General features: G+C 64.9%; 1 protein-coding gene across 1 annotated transcript in view; it reads right to left on the bottom strand.

The window, feature by feature from the left end:
* Positions 1-315: 315 nt before the first annotated feature.
* Positions 316-14,331, bottom strand: part of ADGRB1 (adhesion G protein-coupled receptor B1) — an 86,626-nt gene continuing 72,610 nt past the window's right edge. The window contains 7 exon segments of the mRNA XM_030794987.1: positions 316-1,103; positions 1,588-1,695; positions 1,858-1,893; positions 2,643-3,349; positions 6,216-6,255; positions 8,574-8,669; positions 12,212-12,383. Of these exon segments, the coding sequence (XP_030650847.1) occupies positions 906-1,103; positions 1,588-1,695; positions 1,858-1,893; positions 2,643-3,349; positions 6,216-6,255; positions 8,574-8,669; positions 12,212-12,383 (1,357 nt within the window). The 3' untranslated portion in view covers positions 316-905.

Below are 14,331 nucleotides of genomic sequence, written 5' to 3'. Positions count from 1 at the left end.
TAAGAGTTGTGTGAAGCTCATGTGCTGAGAAGGGTCAGGGGGAGCCAAGGGCACCAGCACTTGGGGTTCCCTGAATGTTCCCTGAGCCCCAGGGAGAGGGGACGCCTTGGGAGCCACGTGACCACTGGCCCAGGAGTCCAAGGCCCAGACGTCCAGGCCCAGGGCAAGGCAGGAGCTACAGGGCCCACCTGGCCTCCCCTGTCCTCCTGGCCCAGGGATGAGGGGGCACCAAGGCCAGGCAGAGGACTTCACCCCAGCAGCCAGGGCTGGGTCAGGGCCCCGGGCCACACAGAGGGAGGCCACACAGAGAGGACATGGGTTTTTAATTCTTTTTATTGAAGAAAAGAAAAGGAGAGAAAAAATAGATTCCCCCCTGCTTCTTCCTGGAGGGGACTCAGTCCTGCCCCTGGGGGCCATGAGGGTCGGAGGGCTGTGCTCTCCACCTGGGTCTAGGAGGGGCCTAGGGCCCTGGAAGGTGTGGGGAGCTGGCTGCTTCCCGAGGGATGGGGGTGTTTAAAAAACGGTGCCAGGCCGGCCGGGCCAAGCAGGCTGGTCCTCCGCAGCAGGAGCTCGGGTGGGCACCCTGGAACGCTGGCCACACTAGGCCTGTCCACGGTCCACAGCCGTCTGCCCATCTGCCCGCTGGGCCTCGGCCCGAGGAGGGCAGAGTCTGAGGCACCTTCGGCCTCTGGTGCCCTGTGCCCGCTGGCTGGGCTGCCTCCTGTCCTGCATCTGGCTCTGGTCCCAGCACTGCGGGCCCTGTGCCTGGCCGCCGTCCGAGCGCCCTGAGGCCGGGGTGCGGGCCTGGCCCGCCGCCCGCGAGCGTGTCTGTGCCCGTCTGCGGCAGGAGCGGGCGGAGCAGCATCCCTCCTCCATGGCCCAGTGCGTGGCCGTCGCCCACCCGCTCAGACCTCGGTCTGGAGGTCGATGATGTCCTGGCCCACCAGTGGGATCGTGGCGCCTGACCTCTCCCACTCCACGCTGCGAAGCTCCAGCGGCGACGGCTGCAGTGGCTCCAGCTCCTTCTTCACCCACGTGGGCGTCCCGTGGGCTTTCCGGAGGCTCTCCCAGGGCCTCTTGTTGGGCGTCTGCTGCTTTTCTGGCTGCTGGGTGGCCCGGTGGTGCAGGAGGGGTGGGGCCCGGAGGGAGAGCCATGAGCCCAAGGAGTGGGGGGAGGAGGCAGACACGAATCAGTAAGGAAGGGACGGGAGGTGGGGGACAGGGGACAGGATGAGGCTTTCAGGACAAGAGCCCAGAACAGAGCCAGGCAGCGGCAGGCACAGATCCTCTCCCCAGCCTTGGCAGAGGTTGTGAACCCCACGGTCGGGTCAGGCTGTGGGGGCCCTGCCCTGGATTAACTCCACCCCAATCCAGACCCCTGGCCCCAGGAGCAGGTTCGTGACCGCTCAGCTCCCAGCATGGTCATGGCCTCCAGAGTCCGGCGTGGCAGGGTCAGGCCAGCCCTCAGGGACGGGCGAATGAATGAATGAATGAATGGATGGATGAAATGGGCAAATCCAGGGAAGAAGGGAGACGGCGGCCTGATCTATGGGCTCTCCCCACCCCGCCCCTCCCTGCCCTCCAGACCTTGCTGTCCGGGCCCAGCACCTCCTTGTCCTTCTCCGCCGCGTGCTGCAGCTTCCGGTTCAGGTCCTGGAACATGTCTTGGTGCCGCTTCCGGGTGTGCATGATCTTCTGCAGGCAGGGTCTGGGCAGTGAGTCCTGGGCCAGGAGGAGGGCATGGCCCATCCTGCCTGCCCCGCCCGTCCCCTCGCTGCCGGGGAGCTGCCTGGCCGTGTGGGAGCTCAGAGCACATCTGGCCCTAAGTGTCTGGGGGAGGGGGACACCAGGACTCACCTCAAAGTCCAGTTCTGCATACCGCGACTTCCGCCGCTGCAGGGAGAAGGGGTTTGTGAACATTCCCCAAGGGTCCCTAAAATCTCCTGACACGTCCACGCCTCTCCCTGCCTGAGACTGAGGGCATCAGGGACTTGCTCACCCCATGCCTGCCTTCAGGGACCAGACCAGACCTGGGGGCGCACTGAGGCAGCTCCTCCAGCTATGCGCTGGGTGCCCGTGAGCAGCACCAGGGCTGGGCTGGGGTGTCCGGCTCGCCTGCCTGGGACACACTCCCCAGGATCAAGGAGACCTGAACTTGGGGCCACATGGCTGGGTCCCCCAACAGAGAACTCAGGGACACAGGGCAGCATCACCAGAGGCCAGGAGCCAGGTGGTGGGAGCATATCCTGTGGGGACGGGCTCCCCCAAAAACCACATCCTACAGGCTGACTGAGGCCGGGTCAGCTGCAGACTCCAGGCTGACCTAGGCAGGTACGTGCTGCCAGGCTGCCCCGCGGGCTGGACTAGTGACCGTGCGAGGCGCAGCTCCTGCTCCATGGGTCCAGACTGTGGGTCCCTAAGCCCCTTTGAAATGGGGTGAGACCACCCTGCCAAGCCTAGGGTGGGGACCACATGGCAGACATACACAGCACACCCAGCAGGGCCAGGGGTGGGGGGTGCAGCTAGGAGGCAGAGCCAGCCCGCCCCGCTGACGGCGTGGGGCTCCCACCCAGCAGGGGTGACCCAGCTGCTACAGCCCTGCCCTCGCTGGCTGGGGTGCGGCCCACCCCTGCCCCCCTCACCTCCAGGGAGCTCACAGACAAGGTGGCGACATTCTCATTCTTGGTGCTGGGCCCCGTGCTGGGTCCCGGATGGGCGGCAGGCTCCCCGGGCTCCCCCAGGCTGGGGGGTGCCGGCTCCAGATTGGGCGGTGGGGGCAGGGGCTGCTGGGGAGGTGGGGGCGGTGGGGGCGGGGGCGGTGGGGGCTGGGCAGGGGGCGCCTCGGGGGGCCCGCCGCTGGGGGGCTGGCGGGAGGGCGGGCTGCGGGCGGGGAGGCTGGCCTCGGGGGCGGTGCTGAGGTGGATGAGGCGGGTCTGCGGCATCTGGTCAATGTGGATGCTGTACTTGGGCTCCTCCTTGGGCTTGGGCCGCAGCGTGGCCGTGGCCGTGGGCAGGATCACGTAGCTCGTGTCCAGAGCCTTCTCCTGGGCCCGGCTCAGCTCCGAGTCCAGCTTCTTGAAGATGTCCCCGTCACCGACGAAGGAGGACTTGGGCGCCTTGTCCCTCTTGAGGGTCAGTGAGTGGTTGGGGAAGTCGGGCAGCGGCCCGCCGGGGTAGCGGGGTGAGCCGTGCAGGTGCAGCTTGGACACGTTGGCCGGCAGGCTGTTGAAATTGGTGGGCGGTCCCTTGGCATGGGCCAGCTTCAGCTTCTCCTCCTCGGGCAGAGACGGCCGCTTCAGTGTGCCCGTGATGGTGGCAGTGCGGCAGGCCGCGATGTCCTTGTTCAGCACTGCAGGAGCCGCGGGGGAGACAGTGGGGACAGATGTGGGGGTGAGGATGGCGTACGTAGGACGGTCCCCAGCAGGAGAGGGGTCCAGTCTGCCCTGCGAGGCCGCCACCTCCTGGGAGACCCCGGCCAGGTCCTGCTGGGTCCCGATCAGAGGGCTGACTGCAGGTACCACCCTACCCAAGCCTGGAGCTACGGCCCCTAGGGTTCCTGTGTCCTCAGATGAGGCTGTCACACAGGGTGGCCCTCTCCACCGGCCCCAAGAAGACAAATGGCTGTCACCCACACACTGCCCTCCCTAGCACTGAGAAGAGCAAGCGAGGGCGGCCTTGACTCCCGGAAGCACAGGGACACAGGCAGAACGGCCTGTTCTTGTGGCAGAGCCCAGCCGGCCCTCCAGTGCTCCCGACGCCCACGGCCCTGGGCCTGGTGTGGCTGGAGGGCAGTGTGGGGGAGCCCAGTGGTACCGAGTGCAGCCGTGAGGCCCTGGCCCTCTGTCACGGCCCTTCCTGCATTGCTGCCCCTGGGGACTGCAACCCTCCCCACTCTGCCCTGAGGGCCTCCTGGTCCCTGGAGAGAGGTCCCCACACCCAGACACCTCTCGATTCAGGCCCAGCCGCCCTGACCTCTGAGTGGGGCTCTAGTTTGCCCCTGACTTCCTGCCAATGAATCCAGCCCCTACTGGCTGGCGGAGAGCCCCAAGCTGACCCTGACCCAGCCGCCTGCCCCTGACGGAGGGGTGGCCACCCTCCACACCGCTCCTTTCTCCAAGCCCCAGTCTCCAAAGATCCAGACCCCGGGGCCCTTCCTGGGAAGCCTGGCCTGCCCCCTGTGTCCTGCCCCGTGCAGGTTGGCAGATGGTTACCCACCATGCCAAGCCAGCCCTGGGTGCCTGTGTTCACCAGCTGCTCCCTTCAGCCACCTTGCCAGGCACACGGGCCCCAGGGTCACCAATGTCCCCTGAGCTACCTAGCCAGGGGTCACTCACTCTCCCGAACACAGGCTTCCCCGTCCCCCTCAGAGCTCAGCAGCCAGCTTCTGGTCCTGTCCTCTCCCCCACCCTCTGGACAGCAGCACCCTGCACCCATCTTCAGCCCCGCCCCTCCCCTGCACCCATCTTCAGCCCCGCCCCTCCCCTGCACCCATCTTCAGCCCCGCCCCTCCCCTGCACCCATCTTCAGCCCCGCCCCTCCCCTGCACCCATCTTCAGCCCCGCCCCTCCCCTGCACCCATCTTCAGCCCCGCCCCTCCCCTGCACCCATCTTCAGCCCCGCCCCTCCCCTGCACCCATCTTCAGCCCCGCCCCTCCCCTGCACCCATCTTCAGCCCCGCCCCTCCCCTGCACCCATCTTCAGCCCCGCCCCTCCCCTGCATCCATCTTCAGCCCCGCCCCTCCCCTGCACCCATCTTCAGCCCCGCCCCTCCCCTGCACCCATCTTCAGCCCCACCCCTCCCCTCATCCCCACCCAAGGGCGACCCGTCATCCTCCCCTTGAGACCCACATGCCCCACCCAGACAGCCACAGCACTCTCGGGACACGAGTCCCCCAGGCCACCCCAACCCGCAACCCTAGGGCTCCCGACCTCCCACACACCTCACACTTTGCTCCCCACAAGGCAGAATGAGCGCCTGGCACGTGAGGGGTCTGTGTGCCTCCCTTGCATGTACCCACCTTGGGGCAGAATAAAAGCCAAGCTCCCCCCAGGCCCAGGCCCCTCCTCCGCCCCCCCACCCTCCCCCTCTGAGGAAGCTCCCAGGCGCTCAGCACCAGCTGCTCATGGCGCATCCACCAGCTGCATGTGATCCAGAAGGCGCCACAGCCAGCGCATGAATGAGAGGGAATCAGGGGCTCAGAGAGGTCCACATACACCCAAGCCACCTGAGGCCCCAAGTCCTGGGGTCACCCCTCAGAGAGGCTGTGGGGCTGGTTCACAGGAGACCCCAAGGGGGCAGAAGGTGCTTTTTGTCCAGCTCCCATTCAGCCCAGCCCCGAAGTCACCTCCTCCAGGAAGCCCTCCTGGGGCCCAACTGGCACCGGCACACACTCCCCACCTGGGGCCGTCCCAGCTCCTCCGCCAGAGCTGTCTCTAGAGAAGGTGCTCTTCAAATATCTAAATGACCAGAGGGGGCACGGCCCATTGGCCTCTCCACAGCCCAGAAAGCCACTGCCTGTCACTGCCTCAGGACCTGGTTCACAGAACAGTGGTGGGGACAGAAATAGACCCTCGCAGTCTGATGCTTGGGGATGGGCGGTGGAGCTTCCTTTATTGGGCAGTCATTCCTTTTTTGCACTTGGTTCCAGGAAGCTCAGCACTGGCCGAGGGCTCCATGGTGGGTCCTTCTCCCCGCCTTCCTCTTGCTCCCTGTTGTCCCCCTAGCCTGAAAGCCCCACTCACTTCTCCCCCTGCTGGGACTGGCAATGAGGAAATGAAGGTGGCACAGAACACAGGGGCTAGAGGGGGGCGGGCAGGAGGTGGGTGGGGGGAGAGGCACTAGGGTGGGCTGTGCTCCTCGCTGGGGCCATGATGGAGGAAGAGGGGATGCCAGGTGGGCAGGGGAGGCAGCCAGGGGCTCCACAGGCACCTGCTCAGCAGGAGTGCCAGGGCAGTGTTCTGGAAGCTTCTGATCATGCCCCATGGACCCTCCTTCGGCCTTGGGGAGTGGGTGGGGTGGCCAAGATCACTGCCCTGGCTGGGCCCCCAGGGCAGGTCCCCTGGGTCTGGGTGGGCCTGATGGTGTGGCTGGGTGTGGGTGGGGGCAGCAGGAGTGGACAGGGACGGGTGATGTGGGTGATGCACAGGTGGAGGCATGGAGTGGGGCCGTGCAGGGGGCCGGGCTGGCACTGTCCTCTCACCTGTCGGGCGCTCACCTGATCTACAGGCCAGATCCACGTCCTTCTCGAAGTCGGTCTGTAGGACAGAGACAGCAGCACAGGGTGAGCGCCTCTGGGAGCGGGGGTGTGTGCACGCGTGCACAGACCGCTCAGGAGGGCACGTTGCTCCTGCTGCCCCGAGGAACCCCTGTCCATGTCCACAGCCCAGTGTCCCATGTGGGCGACCATGCCTCCCCATGCACCTGCCTGTGTGGTGGGCGCTTGTGTCTCTGGGTGGATGCATGTGTGAGTGTGAGTATGCGTGCATGTTTGTGGATATGTCTGTGTATAAGTGGGTGAATTTGTGTCCCCGTGTTTGCGTGTGGATTCAGGTGTTTGTAAACGTGAGAGAATGCGTCTGAGTGTTTTGTGCACGTACATGTGTGTGTATTTCTGTATGTGGCTCTGTGTGTGTTTCTGAGGTTGTGTGCGTGCACGCACATGTGTGAGAGACTGTGAGGCACACATGTGTGCTCTCTCTAAGGCATCTGGGAGCTGGTGACTTCCTGCCTCCTCTGGTCTTTTCTCTCCCCCCAGGCCTCAGGAATGGCTCTGGGCTTGCGGCACCGGAACTCTCCCCCTTGGTCCCCCACATCCCTCCAAGGGGGCCCCATCCAGGGTCTGGGGAGAGAGAGGCGGTGGAGGGGGTGTTGAACATGCAATTCAGGGCCAAGGCCGGCACCCACCACCCTCAGGCAGCCACACCAAGCTGACAGTCAGCTGGGGAGGAGTGGGCGGCCCAGGCCTGCCCTCAGGGAGCTCAGGACCCGCCCAGGCCTGGGGCTGTCCTTCTCCAGGGACCCTGGGGCTCCAGGGGACAGGCCTGCCCTTCACTGAAAACCTGGAGGCTTCTTCCCTGTAAATGCAGGGGTTGGGTTGGCTGGAGACAACAAAATCTTCCACCTGGGATCAGAGGTCAGGCCAGGAGAAACACTGGGGGAGGGGGAAGCTGTGTCCCAAAGTGACAAGCTAGCCACTGGTGGACACCTGCTCCCTGGCTGATGGAGACACTGAGGCATGGAGCTGTGAGGGGCCTGCCTGGACGTCACCCGAGAGCCGAAGTGGCCGCCTCTCACCGAAGGACCTCACCCTTACCCGGGGCTGGACATGCCATCTGCTGAGGCCCTGCCTGTGAGCTTCACAACCACCGTGAGGTGGCTGGGCACCCCAGGACCCAGGGAGCACCTCCTGCGCGCCAGCCGTGCAGAGTTCACCAGGGGCGTGGCCTGAGCCCCAAAAGGTGGCACGATGGGGCAAGAGTCAAGGAGGGCTCCCTGGAGGAGGGGACCCACGGGAGTGTGCAGGGTGAGCAACACCTGGGGTGGAAGCTTGTGCGAAGGACACAGGGGAGAAGCAAGACCAGCACAGCTGCAGGTTCTGCTTAGGACCAGGCCAGGGCGTGGATGTTGTCCTGAGGCCTGGAGGGTGGAGAAGGGGGCCTGGCTCCACCCCGCGTGCCAGCCCTCGGGTGCTGAGGCAGGAGGTGTAGTGATGGGTGTAGGTGGAAGCAGACTTGGTGACTAGGAGCCCACCATGGTCCTGGCTGAGCCCCAGGGGCACAGGGCTGCAGGAGGAAGATGCTGAGGTCGAGGTGTGAAGAGTTGAGGCTCCATGGGGGGCTGTTGGGGGCCCTTACGTGGGAACCGCCACTCGGGCCGCCCTCCCAGGGCCTGTGTGTGTCCTGGGAACGCTGTGCTGTAGAGGACAGGCCACAGGCACAGGGACAGACGCAGGCACAGGCAGGGGCGGGGGGTGCAGAACACAGGGCTGAGGACACCAGGGTGGGCAGGGGGAGGGGAGAGAGCCCAGAGAGGGTGAAGGCAGGATGGCCAGGGCCACAAGGGAGGGTCACCCTGCAGGAGCTGAGGACTGGGCAGCACCCAGGGAGTGCCAGGGAGGCAGCAGGTGGGAATATGTGGGGTAGGGGTAGGGGATGGGCAGGCTAGGCTGGACTCCTAGGTGGCAGCTGAGCAGGACATTCCTGGGTGGGGATGGAGGGCACCCAGGGTGGGCCTGGGAGATGTAAGGATGGGGACCTTGAGATGAGGGCTAGGATGCTCAGAGGGTGGTGTCCAGCCAGACGGGCACTGCTGCCAGCGGGGGTGAGTGTGGGGTGGACGCCAGCCTCCGCTGAGACCTCCAAACTCATCAGCTCAGGCCTTCCCAGCTGGAAACCCCAGACCAGGGGTTCCACTTGGTGAGCCTCAGTTTACCCAACTGCACACTGGGTTCAGAGCTCCTCTCAGCAGGGCTGCTGGGGCCTAGGGGAGCTTGGGGCACGGTGAGGGCCTGGAGGCACCCAGTGGGGGTACAAGGCAGGTGAGGCAGCCTGAGTCCCCGGGCCCTGAGTCCTACCATGAGCTGGGCGTGGCCGTTCTGGAAGGAGCCCCCTGAGTCCCCGTTGCCCTCCTCCTGCCGGTCAACCACACGGCATTTCACAGCGTCCTGGACCTGGGGAGGGAGAGCCGAGCAACTCAGTGGCAGCCACGCCCCCACCCTGTGCCAGCGCCAGATCAGATGAGCAGCACCTGTGGGGGGGGGGGCGGGCGTCTCGGGGAAGGGCAGGGCCCGTCAGCAGGAGGCCTCCTCACAGGGCCACCTCTGGTCTGCAGAGTCATGACCCACTGGGTGGAGAAGGGGAAACGAGACCCCAGGAGGGGAGGAGCCTACCCCTCTCGTCTGAGATTCTCTCTACTGTAGCTCCCAGCCACCGAGAGCTGCTGTAGGCCCTCGGGCCAGAGTCCGCCTGCGAGAACCTGCCCTGACCTGCAGCGGGCCGAAGATGTCCCCGGACCTGGCCTGCATCTCCAGCAGCCTCAACGTCGTTGCCTCCTCTGAGCCGGTGGAAAGCCTGGCCCTCACTGCCCTGGGAGTGTGGGGTGCTGTGCCAGGGACCCTGAGCCCGGCCCCTTCCCGGAGCCACCCCACTGGGACGGCACATTCTGTCAAGGGGGATTTCACCCTTCACGGCCACCCACTCTTCAGGGGGGACAGTGGTGATGACGGCAGCAGACTCTGTAGGAGGGGCTACAGGGGAAGACCCACCCAGCAACCAGCAGAGCTTATGGACAGGGAGCTCCCGAGGAGGTAAAGACTGGTTATCCGGGAGACATCATCTAGGAATGCCAACTGTCCCTCCTGTGGAGCCGGCAGCCACCTCCTGCGGGCTGCTCTGGGCAGCACACTGACACTCTGGTGGTAACAGTGTGTAAAGGGAAACCTTGGGGGTGGTGGGGGGGGGGCATGAAAGCCCAGAGGGCTTCCTGGAGGAGGCACCCAAATAGAAGTTGGCAGAGGCAGAAAGAGGGCAAGCTGGGGCTCCTGGCTTCCAGGCACCCACCTACCTACCCACTCAACCACGGACCTGTGGCCCCGTTCCCTCACCTAGTGCTCTGCTTCATGCTGCTGGGGGGCTGAGCACACCCAGCCCACCCCTCTCATCAGGCAGATGGGGACCGAGGCCCAGAGCGGGCGAGAGAATTGTCCATGGCCACACAGCTGGTCAGAGGCAGGGCCAGGCCTGGAAGCCAGGGTCTCGCTGGCCTCTGACCCCCGGACACCAGCTAAGGACTCCAGGCCGCCACAGCAGGTGTGCCTTCCTGCCATCCTCTCCCTCACGGACCTGCCCCGCAAATGCCTAGTGGGCACCTACCGTGTGCCCAGTCCCACAGGCAGGTAGGGAAGTGCTCTCTGTGGGCGAGCAGGGGAGCTGGGGCTCCCCAAGTCCCTCCGGTACCCTCTCCAGGAACGCCCGAGCCAGCCTCAGCCCAGGAGGTCCCGGCTTCATGGGCAGACGAGGGACTGACTTGCCCACCTGCAAGAGTGTCCCAGGCCACAGGGCCGGCTCGGCTGCCCGGCATGGCCTCCACCTGGCCCAGCCTCCTCAGCGTGCTCTGCAGCCCTGGCCACCATCCCCGAGGCTGAGGACCTGGGTAGGCAGCGTCCCTTGCTACCAGGCCCAGGCGGAAGCCCTCTCTGGGTGGGACCTTGAAGGCCCTGCAGCATGGAGCCCACACACAGGGGTTGGGAGCTCACTGCGGGCTTTGGGGAAGCCTGGCCCTGGTGTCCTCCTCTGTCCCCACCCACCATGGGAGCATGCCCGGTCCCCTCCTTCCCCGACCCCATGTGCCAACCATGACGCTTCTTGCACATCTGAGACCCCCAGTGCCAGCCCTCTGCTCCAGGCGGCCCTGGCCTCTGCCTCCCTGGAGCCCCTCCTCTCCGCTGTCTCCTTTGCAGCTCCCGTCACCAGTCAGTTGGTCCTTGGGGATTTGCCTAATTGTTTGAGAAATCTCTCTAATTTCCGTCTTTTCTATTTTGTGAGATATTTCGCCTCCATTTTCCTCCTTCTGAGCTTTGAGCTGCTCTCTGTTTTTAATTTCCACAAGTCTCTTTTTGTTCCTTTTTCATAGGCTACTGTTCTTGTTTCACAGAAGCCAGGTGCTGGGGTCCAGGAGTGTGGCCTTAGAGAAGAACCGCCTGGCCTCAAATCCCAGCCATGGTGATGAACTCCTGTGATGAGCTCCCTGGAGCTGTCCTGTCTGTGGAACGGAGCAGATGGCACCTGCTTTAGGAGCTGTCATGAGATTCACTAACACGAGTTCATTGCTGGGACCAAGGCCCGGCCCATGTGGCGCTCACCAGGGTGAGCGACTTCTCCCAGGTGAGGATAAGGAGGGGTCAGTGAGGTTTCTCCTTCCTAGGCTGCCTCTGCCCCCACGCTGTTTTCCTGCTTATCTGGTTGGGTCGCAACTCCACTAGGAGCTCTGCTGTCCTCATCAGGAGCTGCTGGGATGTAAGTGTGGAACGCTGCCGGCTGGTGGCTGACTGGTACAGGAGCTGTTTCACTGCTGGACTTCAGAACTCCGGCTCTTCCTCCTCCTGTCTTCCCTCAAAGTCAGATTGCCTTGAGAGGGGTGTTCGCACCTCCCCGCAGAGGTTTGGGTCTGGGAGGCCTGTGCTGACACGTGACCCAGGCTCAGCACATCCACTTCCCCGACTTGTTTCCAGGCGGCACCCCCATCTTCAGCTGTGCCGGCTGCTCCAGGCCAGAGGCCCTCTGTTCACTCTGCCCAGAGAGTGAGGCCCAGGCCGGGGAGGCCAAGCAGGCCAGCCCTGCCCTTCCAGGCTGGGATGGAAATCGCCACTTAAGGCCAGAAAACCAGGCCTCCCACGCCTGACCTTCCTGTGGCAGCCAGAGATCCTGCGGAGGGGGTGGGCCCCACTCCTGCCACCCTGTCTGGCTCCCTGCAGCTGGCCGAAGCCTGGGCTGTCTCCAGTCAGCTGAGAACGCACTTCTCATCCTGCTTCCCTGCCTGCCAGCTCCCCTGCTGTCAGCTTCTCCCACATTCTTCATCCTTGGGAACCTGTGTGCTTTTCAACAGCCCCTCTGCCGTCTCTCCAGGGGGACCCAGGAAGAGGGAGGTGGCTGCCCCGCACCAGGGCCTTCCGCCCTTCTGGCGCTGATCTGGAAGCAGGTGTCCTAGTCCACCCAGGTTGATATGCATGCTTTCTCACATCCCAGCCTCCGCAAGAGCATCCCAATCGTGGCCACCAGCCAGGCGGTAGTTGGGATGTAGTTTGGTGAAAACCTTCTAGTGACACCTTCTGGAAAGATCCAGAAAACGCCAGAAGCAGGAGTCTCTATTGCCCTGGAAGCTGTCTACTTCTGCTGCCGGCTTCCTCGCTCCTGTAGGCCCCTTGAGGATGGGGGCCCCGTGTGCCTTCGTACCCCACGCCCCCAAGCCAGTGCAGGCGCAGGGCATCCTTGGGAAGGTCTGCACTGCCTGGGCCGCTCCCAGGGAGAGTGGGGTGGACACGCTCACCCACAGGCCCCGCTCTGTGGACCACTGAGGCCTGCAGATGTGTCAGGGTCATGGAGGCTGCGCCCACCCACAATCTCCCTGCTGAGGTCCTTGGGGAAGGAGGAGGCCACTCGGCAGCCCCAGGACCCTCCTGCAGGAGCCGGGCCGGACAGAGGCTGCCCCACCCACCTCTCTACGGAGGATACAGTGCACCATGACGATGACAAAACCCTCCAGCGAGTCGAAGACGGCGAAGAGGATCTGGAAGAGGGCGGAGCGGCGGTCGGTGACGGCGAGCACGGCCGACATCCAGGTCAGCGCCAGCAGCGGCAGCACCACGCAGGAGCTCCACAGGGAGGCCCTGGGGACGGAGGGCGTCAGCGCTGCCGCCCCCGCCCCTGCCCCCAGGGACACCCTGCCCTGAACCCTGCATCTCCAGGCCTCAGTGGGGACCCAGCCCTAAGTCCCCATCTCTGTCTCTGGGGGCCTGGGCCAAGCAGCACTTCCTCTCTGGGGTGAGTCTCCCTAGGGGTCCACCACTGCCCAGGCTGCGTCTGCACCCTCTCTCCTCTCCAGGGCTCCCCCAATCCTGTCCCACGCTCTGCCCCTCCCCTCTCAAGCCCTTCCCCCAGGCTCCTCTCTCAAGCCCTTCCCCCGTCAACACTGAGGTCCCAGCACCCCCTCCCCAAGCCCAAGGTCTCTGAGGGGACCCAAGGACTCAGGAGGGAGGTCCTGAGAAGCTGGGCAAGGGGGAAGGGCTCTTTGGGGAAGATCCAGGTTCCTGACAGTCTAGGAGGTGACAGAGGAGGGGAGACACGCTGGAGGGGGATGGGATGTCTGGTGTGGGGTGGGCCAAAGAGGATCCCCTGGTCCAGGACCCTCAGACAGCCCACAGGCCACAGGCGAGGGGTCCAGGCCCTGAAGGGCAGAGCAAGATGGCCATGGTGGGGAGGGGAGGGTGGAGCCCAGAACTCAGAGACCTGGAGAGAGAGAAGCTTAGAGGGAATGAGATAGAGGACAGACGGACGGCCAAGGCCAGCAGGGGAGGAGCAGAGGAGAGACAGAGACAGACGGCAACAGACAGACCGACAGGTGCCTCCTCCTCTTCGCGGGCCAGCTCCGCCCATGCCTCTTGAGCCCCAGCAGCCACCTGCCTGTAGACCCGTCCTGTTGCCTCTGCCCCTCAGTGCCACCCCCCTCCCATGAGGTCCTCCAGGAGCCTCACAGCAGCCCTCGCCCCTGCAGCCCAGCCTCGCTGGGAGCAGTGGCCTGGGCCCCTCCCCACATCCACCCACTCGGCTCCGTGCGTGGCCTCTGAGCCTGTGCTCTCCTCCTCACAGTGGGGACACCAAGCTGCTTCCCAGGGCTGTGGGACACAGACAGAAGCCAGCAGGACCCCAGCCGCGGTCAGTGCTCGGGAGGTGGCCCCGTGCCTGTCCACAGGGGGCCCCACAGCCTGCAGGACTGTCATCACCACCCGGAATGGGTGCTGGCATCAGCTTCCCTCCTCCCTTCCTCCTACACAGGGGGAGCTGGGTCAGGAGGACTGAATAGGGAGTCGGGGGCCCAGATGTGGGGTCGGAATGCCAGGCAGGAGCTGGCACACCAGGGCTGGCAGGAGAGACGCTGGAATGACCTGGAATCTGCCAGGACAAGGGCCCCCAAAACCGCACGCTCTGCTCCTCAGCCCTCTCCAGTGTGGCTTGGCCACCAATGCTGCTCCCACCCTTAGTGCGGGACACCTGTGCGGGGCCCAGCCCCCGAGGGATATCTGTGTGCTCATCTTTCGGGACCTCTCAGCAAGCACAGCCAGCCATGCCTGCCTCCTGGACCCTCCTCCTCCTCTCCTCCACCCGGCCCTCTACCCCAGGCCTCGGCCTGCTTTTCTTCAGTGATGCTGTCCGGCGGTGATCTGTCTGGCCCCAGCCTCAGGCGTGACCACATACCCATGGCTAGGACATGTGCAGGCCCAGAGCCCGGAGCAGCACCAGGACAGAGGGCCTGGTGCTGCAAGGCCAGCGCCTCCCGGGTCTCAGGGTACAGTGGCCCTGGCCACGCACCCGCCCCTCCTGCTCTTGGGCATCGGATGGGCTCTAACAGCCTCATGGGACTCCCTCTTCCCTGTACAACTTTGGAGTCTGCTAGAGGCCCCCAACCTCCTTGGCCCTTCCCCTGGCCCTGGAGAGCCTGCCCCTGCTTCCCCTGCACACCCCGCCTGGGAATTTAGGCGTCCGGAGAGGCCTCCCTTGCCCATGACCGTGCTGCTCCCTCCAGGCTGCAGCAGCGGACAGGGCCCTGGCTGTCACTCA

This window comes from Nomascus leucogenys, chromosome 16 (genome assembly GCF_006542625.1).
Source record: "Nomascus leucogenys isolate Asia chromosome 16, Asia_NLE_v1, whole genome shotgun sequence".
In the NCBI taxonomy this organism is placed as follows: Eukaryota; Metazoa; Chordata; class Mammalia; order Primates; family Hylobatidae; genus Nomascus; species Nomascus leucogenys.
Note: the sequence above shows the minus strand (reverse complement) of the source record. Positions and strands in the feature narration are given on the sequence as shown.